Source organism: Pantherophis guttatus, chromosome 1 (assembly GCF_059756535.1).
Source record: "Pantherophis guttatus breed Tessera chromosome 1, ASM5975653v1, whole genome shotgun sequence".
NCBI lineage: Eukaryota > Metazoa > Chordata > Lepidosauria > Squamata > Colubridae > Pantherophis > Pantherophis guttatus.
Genome location: NC_142063.1, coordinates 349,374,993 through 349,392,121, shown reverse-complemented (window position 1 = coordinate 349,392,121; position 17,129 = coordinate 349,374,993). Strand labels below are relative to the sequence as shown.

Sequence of the window (17,129 nt, the reverse complement as noted above, 5' to 3'; positions counted from 1 at the left end):
TCGACATAATTTGACTGACGGTACCCTGAGTAGTCCCTGTGAGAACGAACTGGTCGGTGGGAGGCTATTGGTGGCAAAAGACGGTTTCGTAGGTACCCAGGTCCTAAGCCATGGAGCGCTTTAAAGGTGATAAATAACACCTTGAATCGCACCCAAAAGACCACCGGGAGCCAGTGCAGCTCGCGTAGGAGAGGTGTTACATGGGCGTAACGAGCTGCGCCCATAATCACCCGCGCGGCTACGTTCTGGACCAGTTGGAGCCTCCGGGTGCTTTTCAAGGGGAGCCCCATGTAGAGAGCATTACAGTAGTCCATACGGGAGATAACTAGGGCATGAGTGACCGTGCGCAAGGCGTCTCGATCCAGAAAGGACGCAACTGGTGGATCAGGCGAACCTGATAAAAGGCACTCCTGGCCACGGCCATCAAATGATCTTCTAAAGATAGCTGTGAATCCAGGTTGTGGGCCCTCTCTGTGGGGAGCAAGATCTCATCCCCTATTGTCAGTGATGGTACCAGCTGACTATACCGGGATGCCGGAAGCCACAGCCACTCGGTCTTGGAGGGGTTGAGTCTGAGCTTGTTTCTCCCCATCCAGATCCGCACGGCCTCCAGGCAACGGGACATCACAGCAAGGGCATCATTGGGGTGGTCTGGGGTGGAGATGTATAGCTGTGTGTCATCAGCATACTGATGAACACTCACCCCGAAACCACGGATGATCTCGCCTAGCGGTTTTACATAAATGTTGAACAGAAGGGGTGAGAGGACTGACCCTTGCGGCACTCCACAAATAAGGTGCCTCGAGGTCGACCTCTGCCCCCCTGCCAACACAAACTGCGAACGGTCAGAGAGGAAGAAGGAGAACCACCGAAGCACGGTGCCCCCTATTCCTAACCCCTCCAGCCGGTGCAGTAAGATACCATGGTCAATGGTATCAAAAGCCGCTGAGAGATCTAATAGGACCAGGACAGAGGAGCAACCTCTGTCCCGAGCCCTCCAGAGATCATCCACCAACGCGACCAATGCCATTTCCATGCTGTATCGTGACCTGAAGCCCGACTGGAACGGATCCAGATAGACAACTTCATCCAGGTATCGGGGTAGTTGTGGCGCCACCCCACACTCTCAACAACCTTCGCAACAAAGCGAAGATTGGAGACTGGACGATAATTTGATAATATAGCCGGGTCCAGGGAAGGCTTCTTGAGGAGGGGCTTCACAACCGCCTCTTTCAAGGCGGCGGGAAAGACACCCTCACTCAGAGAAACATTTATAATCCCCTGGAGCCAGTCTCGTGTAACCTCCCGGGAGGCCAGTACCAACCAGGAGGGACACGGGTCCAATAAACGTGGCAGCGTTAAGCTTGCCCAGAATCCTGTCCACGTCCTCAGGAGTCACAGAGTCAAATTCTTCCCAGATAACACTCTCAAGACCTGCCCCTGTCTCCTCCCCTGGATCTACCCAATCGGAGTCCATGCCTTCCCGAATCTGAGCGACTTTATCATGCAGGAATTGTACAAAATCCTCAGCTTGACCCTTTAAGGGATCTTCCCGTGCCCCCACCTGAAGTAGGGAGCGGGTCACCCTAACAGCGCGGCTGGGCGGTTCTCTGCAGATGCAATAAGAGTGGAGAAGTAGCTAGACTTCGCCGCTCTTATCGCCACTAGGTAGGTCTTAATATAAGATCTCACCTGTGTTCGGTCAGATTCAGATCGGCTTGTCCTCCAATCGCTCTCCAGGCGTCTTTTCCGATGCTTCATCTCTCAGCTCCTCGGAAAACCAAGGAGCTAGACGAGATCGGCATCGGGTCAGAGGCCGCAAAGGCACAACGCGATCCAAGGCCGCAGTAGCCACCCTGTCCCAGGCGACCACCAAGTCCTCAGTCGAGTCGTGAGCCAGAGTCTCAGGAAATGACCCAAGCTCCATCAGGAACCTTTCGGGGTCCATCAGGCACCTGGGACAGAACCATTTGGTTGGTTCCGTCTCCCTGCGGTGGGTGGAAGTGACTTGAAAGTCCATGTGAAGGAGAGAATGATCAGACCATGACAAGGGCTTGATGTCTATATCCCCTATTCTTAGATCATTCAGCCACTGATCAGAGACAAAAATCAAGTCCAGAGTGTGATTCCCCAAGTGGGTGGGGCCTTGAACTACCTGGGTCAGGTCCATGGCCGTCATGGAAGCCATGAACTCCCGAGCCGTCTCCGACATCTCACCAGTGGATGGCAGGTTAAAATCCCCCATAACAATAAGTCTGGGGGTTTCCACCGCCACCCCGGCTATAATGTTGAGCAGCTCAGGCAGGACCGCTGTTACGTGGCAGGGAGCCAGGTACGCAATCAGTAGGCCCATCTGAATCCCCTGACCCCACTTCACAAGGAGGGACTCACATCCGGCTATCTGAGGAACAGTGGCCTCCCTCGGACAAAGACTTTCTCTAATGATTGCTGCCACTCCCCCACCCCTTCCCTGAGTCCTTGGCTGATGGAATGCACGGAAACCTGGCAGGCACATTTCCACAAGGGGAACTCCTCCCTCCTGGCCTAACCAGGTCTCCGTAATCCCTGCCAGGTCAGCTATGGGTTTTGAAACCCGCCCCTATGTCACTGTAATTGATTAATGGAAATTAATCTAAGAAAGGTGGCCTAAGGAAGAGATTGAATTTCCCATTTCCCAGAATCACTCGGAATAAAGGCTTAGTCAGGGTGCTCTTCTGTCTATGATTTTATTAAGAGTTATTCCAATAGGCCTGTATTGGAAGATTGGGAGACCAAAAAAGGCACAACTCACAGTAAAGAAACAATGGAGATCATCTAACCTATCCTACAGAGCGAATGCCGGATAAACAAATAGCACGGGGAACCCAGCTGGACTGGTCAGGGAGTCCTTGCAGGTTCGGCAGAAAAGAGAGAAAAACAAGAGCATGCTAAAAGGGGGAGGAGGGGTGTTTACCCACTGGAGCTTCGACCATCACAATGCAAAGCAAGCGGAATCTGCTGTTTGTGTCTCCGCACTTGGCCCGTAGCCCCTGCCACAAGCCCCTTTCAGGGTCGAGGATTCTGGAGCATGAAACCAGATGCCACGCAACGCACTGGAGCAGCTGCATTGCTCTCCATCGCCACTCGCTCTCCTTGGTAGGAAACAAGGGGGGGGCAGTCATCACTGCCAATGGGGAACAGGGGGCTCTACAGGAGCCTCAGCTGCAGCTGGGGAGGGGCGCACTGGGTCAACTCCAATGCAGGACACGGGGGGGGGGGGGTATCTGCACTTGTCTTGCTCTTGCTGCTAAGCAAGGAAGTTATGTTTTAATAAGAATTCTTGCCTTTTCCTACTAGAGTCGTTTTAATTCTTTCCCCCATCCTCAAAATGTCACCATCTGTTCCCAGAGATGCACTGCCACCCGCCAGAAAGCCTCCGAGTTAAACCCAAATCTTTTAAGCAGGAGTGGGAACAGTAATGTGTTTGAGCAGATCCTCTTAGCCACACAATAATTCTCTGTGTTGTAGTTCTCTGCGTTTTGGAGGAGAGAGGATTACTCGGCACCCGCGTGCCTCAGAGGAAAGGGAGGACTAGTGGGACACAGCCGGATCCCAAAGGACTTGGCCTGGCCGGCCGGGGACATTCCAGCCCCGCTTTAATTCTGCCTCCTGTGCCCAGGAACCGCCAACTTCCTGAAAAGCCCTCTCGGCTCAACACAAAAGCCACAGAGGCCCTGCCAAGGGAGACCCCTTCGGCCACAGCAGAACAGCCTTGGTTATTGCACTTTAAGGCAAGAAACGAATCGGCTGGCAAGGAATGGGGAAGAGCATGGGGGGGTGGGGGGGAGCCTCTGTCCTCCCCAAAGGCCACTCTAACCTCCCCTCCGACATTGCTACGGAGGGGGAGGCAGAGATCCAGGGATGGAATCCCCCCCACTGTGATGGATGTTCTCTCCCCCTTGCTCATCTGATTGTCTGAAGGGGAGTCCAGCGCCAGGGCTGGGCTTGGGGACCTCCTCCAAAAGCACAAGCCCCAATTCAAGCAACCCCGGAAAAAAGGAGCTGAATGTGGTTTGGTCAGATGAGTGAGACCCTCCCCACTCTCAGAGTGGAGAGGGGCTTCCATTGTTGTTGTTCCTGAACTCCAGGACGCACAGCCCCAAAGAAGCAGCAGCGGTGGCCTCAGGACAGGGTGGGGTAAGGAGAGGAGACCACAAGGTGATTGGGGAAACCGTGTGCCAGCAGCCACACTTGTGCCAAGGGTGCCAGAGATGCACCCAAGACAAGAATATTCTTTACAGAGAAAAAAGGCTTCCGGATCCCAGCATTTGTGGCACTCAGTGCTGAGCTCCCGGCTCCACAAGTGCAGCGCCATCCCAGAATTCGGAAGAGGGGAAACAAAGATAGGGGCTGAGGAACTCTTAAATCACCACATCACAAAATTACTTCAACAAAACCTGCCACTTGGAAATCAAAGAGTCACATGAGAACTGGTGTGTGCCCCTCCCTGGGGAAAGGGGGTGGTCACAGAAGCAGCTGTCCTGAAGGGCCACCTCTTCCCCGGACACCATGGCCCGGGCGCTCAGGACCAAAGGATTTGCTCACTAGATTAAGGGCAACTAGAATTAGCAAGGGGGGCAGAAGTTGCCGGCCGACTGGAGGAAGAGGGCTTGAATGTCCAGAGACGGTCCGCTGGTCAAGAGGGTGGAGTTCCTTGGCCTTCCCGGAGACACTCTAGCAAACTAGAGGGAGAGAGAAGGCATGAGAGTGAACCAGGGGCTGAAAGGCTGGCCGAGTGGCACTGCCAAGCAGCTGTGGGTTTGGGCTGCTGCTGCTGCTGCTGCTTGAAACATCTTGGACCTTGCCTGGAAAAGGCTCTGCCTGGTTCTGACCCTCTGCCAGCCCTCAGGCCCCCACTCAGCTTATGGCCTCTCCCCGCCCCCCCCCCAGCAGCAGACCCCCATCTGGAGTCCCTGTAAAATTATTTTTCAAAATCCTGGGTCCAATTCGATGAGGGAGACAGCTCCCCCCACCCCCCCGGTGCAGCTCCTCTTTCTGAACCTGGGAGCGAGTGCAGGCACCACTGGCCACATACCGTGTGGTCAAGGAATCCATGCTACTCGTCTGAAGCCGACATGCCTTTCAGAGGGTCTCTCTCTCTCATCTGCGGCAGAGAAAAGGCCGTTCACCTCCAGTCCTTGGAAAGGTGAGTGAGACCGAAAGAAAACCAGGTCCAGGTGGGAAGCCCACCTCAGGCTCGTCCCTGAAGCGCTCACCTCATCCAGCTGCCTCTTTGTCTCGTCCTCCATCCTACGAATGTCCTCCATTGTCAGGTCAACCCATTTATCAAGCCAGCAGAACAGCTGCCGGTGGAAATTCGTAAAAAGCCGCCTCTCTTGCTGCAAGAAAGTGGGAAAAACCCCTGAAGCTGAAAAGCCTGGCTGGAAGTCCCTGCACAGCCACACACAGCAAGTGGGGCTGCACTCCCGAAGGGCCCAGGCGCACTGCAGCCCCTGCACAAATGCCGCCGGGGAACTGCCGGTAGCTTCTGCCACAAACTGCTCACCTTCTGGATAAAGTTCTCAATTTTGTTTTGCAGACCCCACCACTTGAATTTGACCGTGACCAGCTTGTAAGCACACATGTATGGGCATTCGGCCTGCTTGCCCAGCTCCTTCTGAAAAGACAAGAGGCCACCGGCCACCACTCAGGACGGCCGCCCTCCCGAGATCTGCCCGGGCTGTCCGGAGGGCCCCCGACACACTCCGAGGGAGGTCCCAGAGCCACCCCAAGCAAGCAAGAGGCGCTCCCTACCTTCCAGTTGGGGCCCAGAGGGCCACGGCCAGTCTTGACCGATTTAAATTTTGCTGGGTCTTCTTCTGGCTTGTAGTCCTGCGTTGGACAAGAGAGGAACCAGAAGATTATGGAAAGGGAAGAGACAACCCCCCCCCACCCCGAAGCTTTTTTCTTCTTCCAGGCTCTGAGGAATCTCTAAGGAGGGATCGCTCCCCACCCTCCTTCCCTGCATTTGCCTGGGTGGGCCTTCTCCCTTCCTTCCTGCCTCTCCTCCTCTCTGCCCTCCAGCCTGGTGGGGCTGCAGGCTCCATGCCAGTAAAGCCACGTGAACCGGGACAGAGGCCTTCCAATCCCCCACTTTGGCTCCACAGAAGGCAACCCCCCACCCACCTGGATTTCAAGCCAGCATGCCCTTCTCAACTCCAGTCTTGCCATTGCAGGCGAGTGGCCTCCAAGGGCAACTCAGAGATTCCAGCCAGGTGGCTCCTGAGTGGCCATCCTCCCCGTCGATCTGTCCGCCCCCATCCCCTTGCTGCCGCCCTACCCTGGAAAGCACATGGCTCCGGTCCCCAATGTCTATATAAACGGCCTCCACGTTCTTCCACTCCTCAGGATCCAGTTTATGGACCTGCAGGAACAAGGAGGGGCAGGTTTCAGTCTACATCTAGGGCTCTCCTCTGCTGCAGCTTTCAGGATATCCCTGAAAGTGGATTTATTGGGGGGGGGGGGGGGAGAAGCAATTGCAAAAGAATTCCTCAAGAAAAACATGCAAGAACAAACTGCTATCAAAAGTGATGGGAGTCAACATTTTAAAAAGAGCAGCTGGGTGTCATCTGGCCCCCTTCCTCCTTGCAAAGCAAAAAGCGGGGGAGGAGGGGAGGACTTGAAAGCCCATCAGAACAGTGAACTCATCAGCCAGGTGGGGCAAGGTGGAATATGGGAGTAGACAACCTGTTCCCCTCCTCCATCTCCTGTTCCTGCCAGAAAAGTCCCCAGGGAGGGTCCCCCGTGTAGTTGCAACCAAAAGACAGACCACCCCCCAAGTCCCTGCCCAGCACTTACATTCTCCTGCATGCCCGTATCTGCTTTGTGCCAGGTTTCAATTTTGATCAGGAAGTCATCCTTCATGTACTCATTCTACCGAGGAGAAAGTTCTCTCAGCTGGGAAGGAGAGGCCAGGCCTGCAACCACCTCTAGACGCCCAGGGTCTCTCTCTGTCTCTCCCTTCGGAGAGCACTTGTGGGGGGGAGCATCCCTCTGGCTTGAGAGCAGAAATGCTGCAGAAGCCTTGCTCTGGACCCCCGGCAAAGGACTGGCTGAAGCCCCAGGGTGAGAGCAGGGCTGCCAGGCAGGCACACCCGGGGGTGGGGGGAGGTGTCTCTTCCAGCTCTAAGAGAGGAGCTCAACTGGGGGCTGCAGAGCTGGGAAGGTGCAGCCGGCAGAGGACTGGCAGGGTCTAGAGGATCCAAGCGCCTGGAGGAAAGTGAGGAGCAGGGACAGGAAAGTCTTGGCCAATCCACGGAAGGAAAATAGGATGAATAAAAAAAAAACTGGAAGGCTTCCCATTCTTGCCTCACAAGCCATCCGAGGGGATCAAAATGACCTTCCCCGGAAACTGCCCATCCCCCCACAGCATCCTAAATAAGTCAAGAAGCCAACGCTGGATCCGGCCTCCTTAAAACAATTTTCGTCCCGTCTCCAACCTTCGCTTTGTAGCGAAGGTTGTTGAGGTCGTGGTGGCCTACCAACTTCCACAATTCCTGGAGGAAACAGATTACCTAGACCCGTACCAATCGGGTTTCAGGCACGGCCGCAGCAGGGAAACGGCATTGGTCGCTCTGGTGAATGATCTCTGGCGGGCCCGGGATGGGGGTTGTTCCTCCATTCTGGTGCTACTTGACCTCTCAGCAGCTTTTGATACCATCGACCATGGTATCCTACTGCGACGGCTCCGGGGGTTGGGAGCGGGGGGCACTGTTTTACAATGGTTCTCCTCCTACCTCTCGGGCCGTACGCAGTTTGTTTGGGCGGGGGGGTCAGAGATCCTCTCCGAGACCCCTCACTTGTGGGGTACCACAGGGGTCGGTTCTCTCCCCCCTGCTCTTTAACATCTACATGAAGCCGCTGGGTGAGTTCATTCATAGTTTCAGGGTGAGGTATCATCAGTACGCTGATGATACCCAATTGTACATCTCCATCCCGGATCAACCCAGGGATGCCCTTTCCGTGATGTCTAAGTTCCTGGAGGCAGTACGGGTCTGGATGGGTAGAAACAGGCTCAGACTCCAAGACTGAGTGGCTGTGGATCCCGGCATCTCCTGATCTAGTCACCCCGTCACTTTTGATGGGAGGGGAGTTGCTTACTCCCTTTGAAAGGGCTCGCAATCTTGGCGTCCTCCTTGATTCACGGCTGTCCTTGGTGGATCATCTAACGGCCGTGACAAGGGGGGCTTTTGCACAGGTTCACCTAGTGCGCCAGTTGCGGCCTTACAGGGATGCCCTCCGCACAGTCACTCAAGCTCTCATCTCTCGGTTGGATTATTGCAACGCTCTCTACATGGGGCTGCCCTTGGGGTACACCCGGAGGCTCCAGCTGGTCCAGAATGCGGCCGCGCGAGTTGTTACAGGAGCTTCCCGTTACTCCAGTGCAACACCTCCTGCGCGAGCTGCACTGGCTGCCAGTGGCCTTCCGGATCCGCTTCAAGGTGCTGGTACTTATCTATAAAGCCCTTCATGGCATATGCCCGAGGTACTTGCAGGACCACCTCCTACTGGCCTCCCACCGCCCTGTGCGTTCTCATAGAGCTGCCCTCCTCCGGGTGCCGTCGGCCAGACAATGTCGGCTGGCGACCCCCAGGATGAGGGCGTTCTCTGTGGCCGCACCGACCCTCTGGAATGGGTTACCCACCGAGCTCCGGACGGCTCCCGATCTCCACACTTTCCGCGCTGGCCTGAAGTCAGCAAATTCCCTGACCGACTATGACGCTTTTAATTTTGGGATTTTAAATTCGGATTGGTTTTTAGTATTTTATTGTTGTGGTTTTTATTGTGTGAGCCGCCCCGAGTCCTACGGGAGAAGGGCGGCATATAAATTTTAATAATAAATAAATAATAAATAATAAGTCACCAAGAGTTACCTCAGATAGTGAGATGGGCTGACTGATAAGTAAAATTTTTTTGTGAAAGCTCTCTAGACCTCGGTTCTGGGTCCTCCAGACAGTGAAAGGGAGCTTCCTGCCTTACCCAGACTATGAAAATGATCCAGTACTGCCGGCTGTGCGCCCGAGGCCAGCATGTCCCTGGCAGTCCAGCCACTTACCCAACAGGGGCTGGAAGCTCTACTTACTGTTATAACTGCTCCAAAACCGAGACATGGAAAGAAAAACAGAGCTTTAATCAGGGATGCAGCCACGGCTCCTGGCCTGCTCCCCCCACCAGCAACACTGATCAGCGGGAAGGGCCCAGCCTAGCCAGAGTCCCCGCCTCATCCTATGCAGCAGGGAGTTCTGCCGCTTGCCCCCCACCCAGCTTGAGCACCCCACGGGGTGGGGGGCTGCCAGGGAGTGCCTCGCACAAAGAAGCCTATTTTAAGGTCAGCTTCCACCACCCCCACACAGGGTAGGCACAACCGAGGTCCTACCCACCGGGTTGGCAGTGCGCTATCCAATGCCGCCCATCCCCCCACCCCGACTCCACCTGCCATGCTCTGGTTGCTGCCTGGGAGCCCAGCCCCATGGCCCACTTTCAGGTTTGGATTCATTTCCCCCCCCCCCCTTGAGAAAATTGGCAACACCAGCAGAGCTTTTCTCTCCAGCAGGTAAGCAGTCCCCCATCACCACTCCGGGGAAAAGCCTGGCCCTCCCCACAGCCCTGGCCCTCCCTCCCTCCCTCCCTCCTAACTCATGGGTAACTCAACCCAGGTAACCCAATCCAGGGCTGCGCTGGGCAGTAATTGGATGCCCTGGCACCAAGCTCCATGATTGAGGGGAAGGTGGCAGCTCCTGTAACTGGCTGCCACCCCCCGCCCCCCGCTTCTCGCAGGGGAGGACCCCGGTCATAGCAGCAGCAGCAAGCCCAGCCCTCACATTCAGAGCTCAGACACAGCAGCCACATAGGGGCCCCACCTCCCAGGAGGTGCAGGCAGCCTGGACATCTCAAAGGCTGAGGACACCCCAGAAAGCAGAGGCGGAGGCCAAACTTCCAGTGAGCAGCAGGGCAGCAGCTTCCAAGCAGACCCAAGTCCTCCCAGCCCTGGACACAGCCTCCATCCTCTGCAGTAGCTCCTGGTGAAAGGTGGCCTGTAGTTTGCTAATCCAGGAGGTCAGCCCTCCTAGACTCGCCCTGCGCTAAAGACCCAGCTCCCACTGTCCAGACCACGGGGCCTCAAGCAGCTGAAGCAAGCCAGGCAGCGCGGAGGAGGAAAGGCCAGGGCAGGGGCAGAGCCGAGCCACAACAGCAGGTTAGCTGTGCATGGAAGGATCTCTGGGGCAGTGAGGCCACCGGCTCAGAAGGGCTGAGCTGAGGGGCTCCTGCAGGACAGCCGAGCCCAGACCCAGTAGCTGCTTCTGGGCTGCCCAGCAGCCATAGGCCGGTTGCTGCTCTGGGGAGGGGGGGTAGAGAACGGCCAGGCTTCCCCCGAAATGGTGCCGTGCCCCTGGCAGAGGTTTTCCTCCCTCCCTGAGTAGGCAGAAGAGCGGCTGAGCCTGAGCTGTGGAAATTCTCTGAAGTAGCTCAGAGCATCGAACAGCTGCCCAGAGCAAACCCACATAGGACACCACCCTAACACCAGTCCCACCTCCCACCGGAGGAAAGGGCTGGCATCCCCAAGCCCCCTGGGAAAGCCACCCAAAGTCCAGCAAGACAGCGGCAGTCGCCCTGGCAGAACTCACCGGTCCGGCAGAAAGGGTAGGCATTCCAGGCCTTCTCATGAATGTCCAGGGCACCCTCAGGGGCCAACATCCTTACAAAGGGAGGGACTTTGCTGCAGGACAAAGGAGAGGTCAGAGCTCACCCAGGCCTCCCAGCAGAAGGTCCCGACGGGATCCACCTGCTCTTCTTCCTGCTGCCAGCGACTGTGGTGGTTAGGGGTTCAAGACTAAGCGGTTTTCCGCTTAGGAGGTTTTCCCCAGCTCCTCCCCAACAGTCAGGCACCCGGATGCCACCCTGCCTTCCCTCTGCCTGTCCCAATGTCACCGGACCAAAAGGGTTTCCTAGGGACAGAAGGCACCAAACCCCTTCACCCTTGACTATAAACCGGCAGGTTGTCTCCGTAGGAACAGGAAGAGAAGCTGGGACCTGTCAGTGTCAGAGGTGGGCAGGACTAGCAGTCACCGCTTGAGAGGTTTGCTCGAAGCCGAGGAAAGGCCTGGGGGGAATCCCTTAGAACAAAGCCTCCGCTCCCAACGGGAGAAAGTATCTGCAGCTCAGGGCTGACCTGCGGGGTCCTTGGTGCTCTCTGAGCGGGTGTTTTCCTTGCAGGCGTTTCATTACCCAACTAGAGAACATCATCAATGCGGGGGGAAGGAGGGATGCCCGTGCTTGCTCTGCCAGGGTTTTTTTGTTTTTGCTTTTTGAGATGGGTCGATTTCCTCCTTATTGATTCCTTGATTATTGCTTTTTGCCTGATGGTTTGTCTGGTGTGGATTTTTGCTTCTCTGAATGCAGGAGGGGATGGTATTTTTAGTTCCTTCCTGGATTTTTTATTGTCTCTTTTGAATGTTAGGTAAATGGGTTTATCCTCTGTGAGCATTGATGGCCGATTTGTGTGAATGCCAAGCAGCCAGGAATATCCCAGCTTTTTTTGGATTTGGCTCTTTTTGTACCCCCGGCCTTTTCCTGTGAAGGGGGGAATCCTCCAATGCCACCTACCTCTGCAAGTGGTATATCTTGTGTGTGAATTGCCCTCGCTCCCCATCTCGCTCGTAGGGCTCGTTCACCAGCACTTCCACCCCTTCGCCCCCGCCAGTTTCATTCTTGCTGGCCTCAGCAACAGAGTACAACTGCCCCACCTGGTACTGGAGGAGGAAAAACACAGCAGAATTAGCAGCTTCCAAACCGGAGGGCTGAGCACAGAGCGAGCCAGCAAGCAGGCCGGGAACCTGATGCTCATGTCCGAGGTGTGGGGAGAAGCAAAGCACAAGCGGGGCACTGGGGCAGGATCCTGCAGTTCTGGGCCTGCAAACGACTGCCATGCTGCTGGGGGTGCTGGGAGGTCCGCCTGAGCTGATTCTGCACCCCCTTTGCAGAGCCTTGGCATCCCCAGCCCTGCCCGAGAGCTCCAAGGCCAGCTGGAGGGCATCGGGGCTTAAGGAAGAGCAGATGTTTCCATGGGAACCGCCTGCCCAGCGCATCTCCTCCCCCTCTGCAAGGTACAGTTCAGGCCTGAAGAGGTCAGGCTGCCGGTCACCCCTCCACTCCCCCCGTTTGTTTTGGCCCCACCAGAACAAGGAGGAGCTTGGGCCCCTCAGGGCAATGCCTGACCCTCCAGGGATCCCAAGTGCTGTTTACAGGGGGAGGAGGACTTCCTGCTTCTGCTCTTTGGGCCGCTGTCCCAACAGACCAGCCCCCTTCCCTGCCCTTCCTGCATGGCAGCCTAGCTCCAGAGGGAGAGGCAAGCCGCTCTGGCAAAAGCCCCCTCCTCCCCTATCCATGCCTCAGGGGGACACAGGAGTAGCAGCTGTAGGAGCACAGAAGGTGACTGAGCAGACACTCTGCTCATACACTGTGCCCAAACGAAGCCTAATTCAGTGACCAGACCAGCCAATCGCTCTTGCAAACCCAGAAGCCTCCTGCATGGTGCGCCCAAGAGAGGGGCAGCCTCAGCTCTACATCTGTCAAGAAGGCCAGACCAGGATATCCCCTCTGCCCATAAGGCGTTCCAGCCTGCCTGTAGAACTGCCCTGCTGGCAGGGGCTTCAGAGGCAGGTCCACCTTGGCACCCATCCGTGACAGCCTCAAGCAGAGCAGAGGTGCCAGGGAGCCTCCTCCTCCTGCTGCTGCTGCTGCGGCAGTGGCTTCCACACCCAGGGCGCCTTCCCTTGGAGGAACTCTGGTGGACTTCCTCCAATGGCAGCCAGGAATTATGGACACTGTAGTCAACACATATTTGAAGACTGTGGTTGGGCACTTCAGGGCACAATCTAGAGGACTAGAAGAATGGGAAGGTTTATGTGACGAGAAGCTTGATCCTAGGTGAGTACACAAACACGGAGGAACGGCAAAGGACGGCTAGACAAGAGCATAAGCGCAGCCCTACGGGATGAGGCCGAGGCCCAGCGTTTCGTTTCTCACATACACCTCTCACGGCTGCTCCCTTGGCATTGGGAGGCCTGCTGCTCCAGCCCGCAGTACACAGCCAGACACGTGATAACTCTGTGGCGATGACTGGAAGGGCACTGTCAATCAAAGGGTTACAACAGGGAGTTGTAGGGTGGTCTGAGAGGGGACTTGAGAGGTGCAGGTGGAAAGACAGTCAATGTCTCCCCATCAGGGAGGCACAATTAGGAACAACTGCAGGGCCAGTTGATGGGATATAGAAGGGGACCCGCTGAAAAGCTACTTATTTATAAAAGTTGGTTTATTCCTTTGTTTCTATGTTAACTCATGTCCTACTTATGGTATTTCCCCTGCATTCTGCCCAGCTTGGATACCTGATAGACTTGAGCCAAAATCAGAGAAAGGGTTTTAGTGGGGGGAGGCAGAACAAAATAACAGTAAGAAAAAGACTTCCTCAAGGAAGGTGCGTGATCCGGTCCTCCAGGAATTTTCCAACCACTTTTACAGCCATTCCAGTGAGAGGTTATCCCCAGATCATGTGATAATGAATTCCTCAAGTTTACTGGCCACTTCCTTCAACAATCAGTGCTTGAGAAAAAGCAAGAGTCCCAAATAGGAACAGTAATGCTTTTTTAGGAAGCCAGTTTTGATACAATAAGCGTGTTTCACACAAACTTTCTTGCAATCTTGTTCCTGACTATAAAAAAAGCTCAAGAAAGAAAACAACCAACATAAGAGGTTGTACAATTCTTGCAAAGTGACAGTAACACTGGGCAGAGAGCTGTCATGCAGAAAAGCGATCACACCTCTGAGCCCAAGAAGGCTCACAGGCAAATGGCCCTTTCTACAAGTGTATCAGAACTTCCCCCAAAATTGCTAGGAATTGCTTGAAGAATTCATTTCCCTGTTTCCCCTCCACTCCTAATAGTTCCCCTACTGCATCTACGGCAGTTCCTTGCCTACGAAGGCAGAAGCTGCCGTGGTTAGTTTTCAAAAGACCACACAGCAAGCCCTCAAGTTTGGCTAGATGTCTTTAAAAGCGGGGGGAAGGGGGCGGGGGGGGGAGGAAGGAGGGAGGGAATATTAGTCTCCATTTATTTTTCCTCAGCTTTGGGAATAGCCACAAGTTTGACAAGACAAGGAAGAAAAGGTTTTGTCAATGGGCTGAGGGCAATCCCCCACCCGTGAAACCGATCAAGTGGTCCATCCCACTGTGTTGCTGCTGCTGCTGCTGCTGCTGCTGGGGGGTGGGGAGGGGGGTTCATACTGTTTTTTTTAATGTTGCAAGCCAACCGGAGTCATCTGTGTGCGAGTCGGGTGACTATACACCTTGGTTTAGAAAGTAAAATAAAAGCAGACAAGAGAAGAAGGCACAAAAGACCTACCTCCTCCACCGACACAGGCAAAACGACGCGGCTGCAAGAGAGCAGAAGAAACGCAGTTAGGCAGCAGCCTCGCTCGCCGCAAGAGGGGCAACCCGACACCGCCCGGAGCGATCCAGAGATCCGCAGCCGAGTTACCATCGCCCCGCTCCCAAGAAGACAATACAGGCTTACTTAGACGCCGCTGCCCTCACCCACCCACCCACCCAGGGAAAGGATTCATGGCGCAAGCCACGGCAGGGCATCTCAGCCCCCCACCACCACTCCGCGGGGCTCTCCGGGGCCAAGCGGCTCCCAGCGGCAGCGCCCGGGGCGGCGGAGAGGGGGACCTGCACCGACCCACAAGGTCGCCAGCGGGGGACGGACGGACGGAGGGAGGGAGGGAGGGTGGCGGGCGGGGGAGGGGGAAGCTGCTTCAGGCCAGCCCGGTCGGCGCTTCCAAGCTTCGGAGGAGCCCCGCGAGCGGGACGGAGGGGGGCTGGACGGGCGAGCTGCTCCGCGCTGCGGGCCCTTCGCGGAGCCGCCCGCCCGCCCGGGCCACGCGAGGCAGCCACCTCCGGCAACACCGCACCGGGACAGAGGATCCCGGGCCCCCCCCGCCCCACGGAGGTCACGCGGGGGAGCCGGGCGGGGGAGGCCGCCCCACGGAGGCCAAGGAGGGAGCGGCTGGAGCGGGAAGTCCCGGGCGGCCAAGGCCGAGCGGCTTCCGGGCCAATCCCACCCCGTCACGCAGGAACCGGAGGGGCGCCGCGTCTCCCGGGAAGGCCGGGCCGGCGGCGGGACCTTCAGGGGTCCTTGGCCGGGGAGCCCCGTCCGCCCCGCTTCCCGCCTCGGCGCCCGACTGCGGTCAGGCGGAGGCGGCGCCTGCGGGCCCGGGAAGGGAGCCGCCAGCCCGGCCGAAACCCTCCCCCCCCCTCGTTCCGTTTCCCTCCCGCCGCCGCCGCCCGCGGAACTCCCCGCCCGCCCGCCCGCCCGCTCGCTCGCTCGCTCGCTCTCTCACTATTCTTTGACGAGCACCATGGCGGACGCTGCTCCGCTGGCTCCGGCGCGGCCCCGCCGCCCGTCCGCCCGCCCGTCCGCCCTCCGCTCGGCTGTCCGTCGCCCTGCGGCCCCTCCGTCCCCGGCGCCGCGCTCGGGGTTCCGGCGGGGAAGGGGAGGCGGGCGCACCGGGCGGCGTTCCTCGGCAACAGCCTTGCGTCACCGCGCGGCGTCCGACGCACGACGTCACGCACGCGGAGGGGGCGGTGCCGTCCTGGCTCCCCTTAGCCGGCGGCAGGCGGGGAGAGGAAGGGCCGGGCGAGCGCCCCCGCGCGGTGAGCTGGGAAGCGGCGCCCGTGGAGCGCGAAGTGCCGCACTGCCGGCCGAGCGCCCTGCGAGGCGCGGCTTGGAAGCAAACGCTCCGATGCAAACCGATGAGGCGCCGAAGGAAAGCGCGAGGCGGAAGCGGAGCCCGGATTAAAAAGCCACGGAACAGCCCCAAAGGGCGCCTGTCGGGGGTCCCTGCAAGGGGAGGCGCCTCCGAAAAGATCTTGCGGGGGAGGGGGGGGAGTTCGGGGAGGGCCTCATTAGACGGCCCCGAGGCCCGGACAGAGGCCGCCTTGAAGGTCAGAGTCCCGGGAAGGGAAAGTCTATGAAGGAGGGACTCGCGGCGGCGGCGGCGGCGGCGGCTGGGGGGTGGGGGGGGCGACCTGCAAGATCTCCCTGTGGAGTTCGATGTTTTGATCTACCTCGCAAGACTATCGTCGTGATAGGGATCTGGGTGTCCTTATTGACCACAAGGCAAATATGAGCCAGCATTGCGACAACTGCTAAAAAGTTACCTTGAGCGGCAGTAACGGGAATGCAGAGTTCTGACCCCAGGAAGAGCCCTCCCCTTCCCCCTCGGAGAGTCTTAGAGGAGTCCTCCGTCCACTTGTGTGTGCTGACGTTCAAAAAGGTGGGCGTCCAGGGGGTGGCTTCAGGATGGAAAGGATGCAGAATACAGAAGAACAGAGTGGGAAGGGACCTTGGAGGTCTTCTAGTCCAACCCTCTGGTCAAGCAGGAAACTCTATGCCATATGGCCGTCTGATGTCTTCTTAAAAACCGCCAGATTTTACTGCTTAAACTCCAACAGCAGTAACTGCAAGAGGGCCCTAGGAGTCCTAGTGGACTACCACAAGAGCCAGCATTGTGCTGCAGCCCCCCAAAAAGCTAATGCAGTCCTAGGCTGCAGCAACAGAGGAAATAGCATCAAGATCATGGGAAGTGTTGATACCGCTTGCGCTGACTCTTGGAATACTGAGTCCAGTTCTGGTTACCATGATACAAAAAAGATGTTGAGACTCTAGGAAGAGTGCAGAGAAGTGCAACAAAGATGTTTGCGGTGGGGGTGGGATTGGAGGCTAAAACATATGATGAATGGTTGCAGGAATTGGGTACTCCTAGAATTAAAGAGAAATTTCCTGGCAGTGAGAACAATTACCGTATGTTTCAGAGTATAAGACACACTTCCCCCTCCCCCAAAAGTGGGTGGAAATGTCTGTGCATCTTATACAGCGAATGTTGCTGAAGCCCCACCCACCCACCATCTCCCACCCTTTGGCCGTTTTCGGCCTCCGTGCATCGCGTTTTCAGCCTCTGCACACTTCCAGGCTGCAGGAATCGCCACAGTACATCGCTGCCGATCGCCACCTCTGCGTGTTGCGTGTTTGTCCTCC

The 17,129-nt window shown here is 56.9% G+C and overlaps 1 protein-coding gene across 1 annotated transcript; it reads right to left on the bottom strand.

Moving 5' to 3' along the window:
* Positions 1-2,710: 2,710 nt before the first annotated feature.
* On the bottom strand, positions 2,711-15,664 carry PITPNA (phosphatidylinositol transfer protein alpha). The gene is made up of 12 exons (XM_034424487.3): positions 15,433-15,664; positions 14,436-14,466; positions 11,644-11,789; positions 10,665-10,756; positions 9,122-9,129; positions 6,838-6,912; positions 6,320-6,403; positions 5,794-5,871; positions 5,546-5,656; positions 5,256-5,378; positions 5,075-5,143; positions 2,711-4,721 (listed from the first exon to the last, which is right to left on the bottom strand). The coding sequence occupies exons 1-11, from the start codon at positions 15,450-15,452 to the stop codon at positions 5,096-5,098; spliced, it is 816 nt and encodes a 271-aa protein (XP_034280378.1). The 5' UTR covers positions 15,453-15,664; the 3' UTR covers positions 2,711-4,721; positions 5,075-5,095.
* Positions 15,665-17,129: the final 1,465 nt, after the last annotated feature.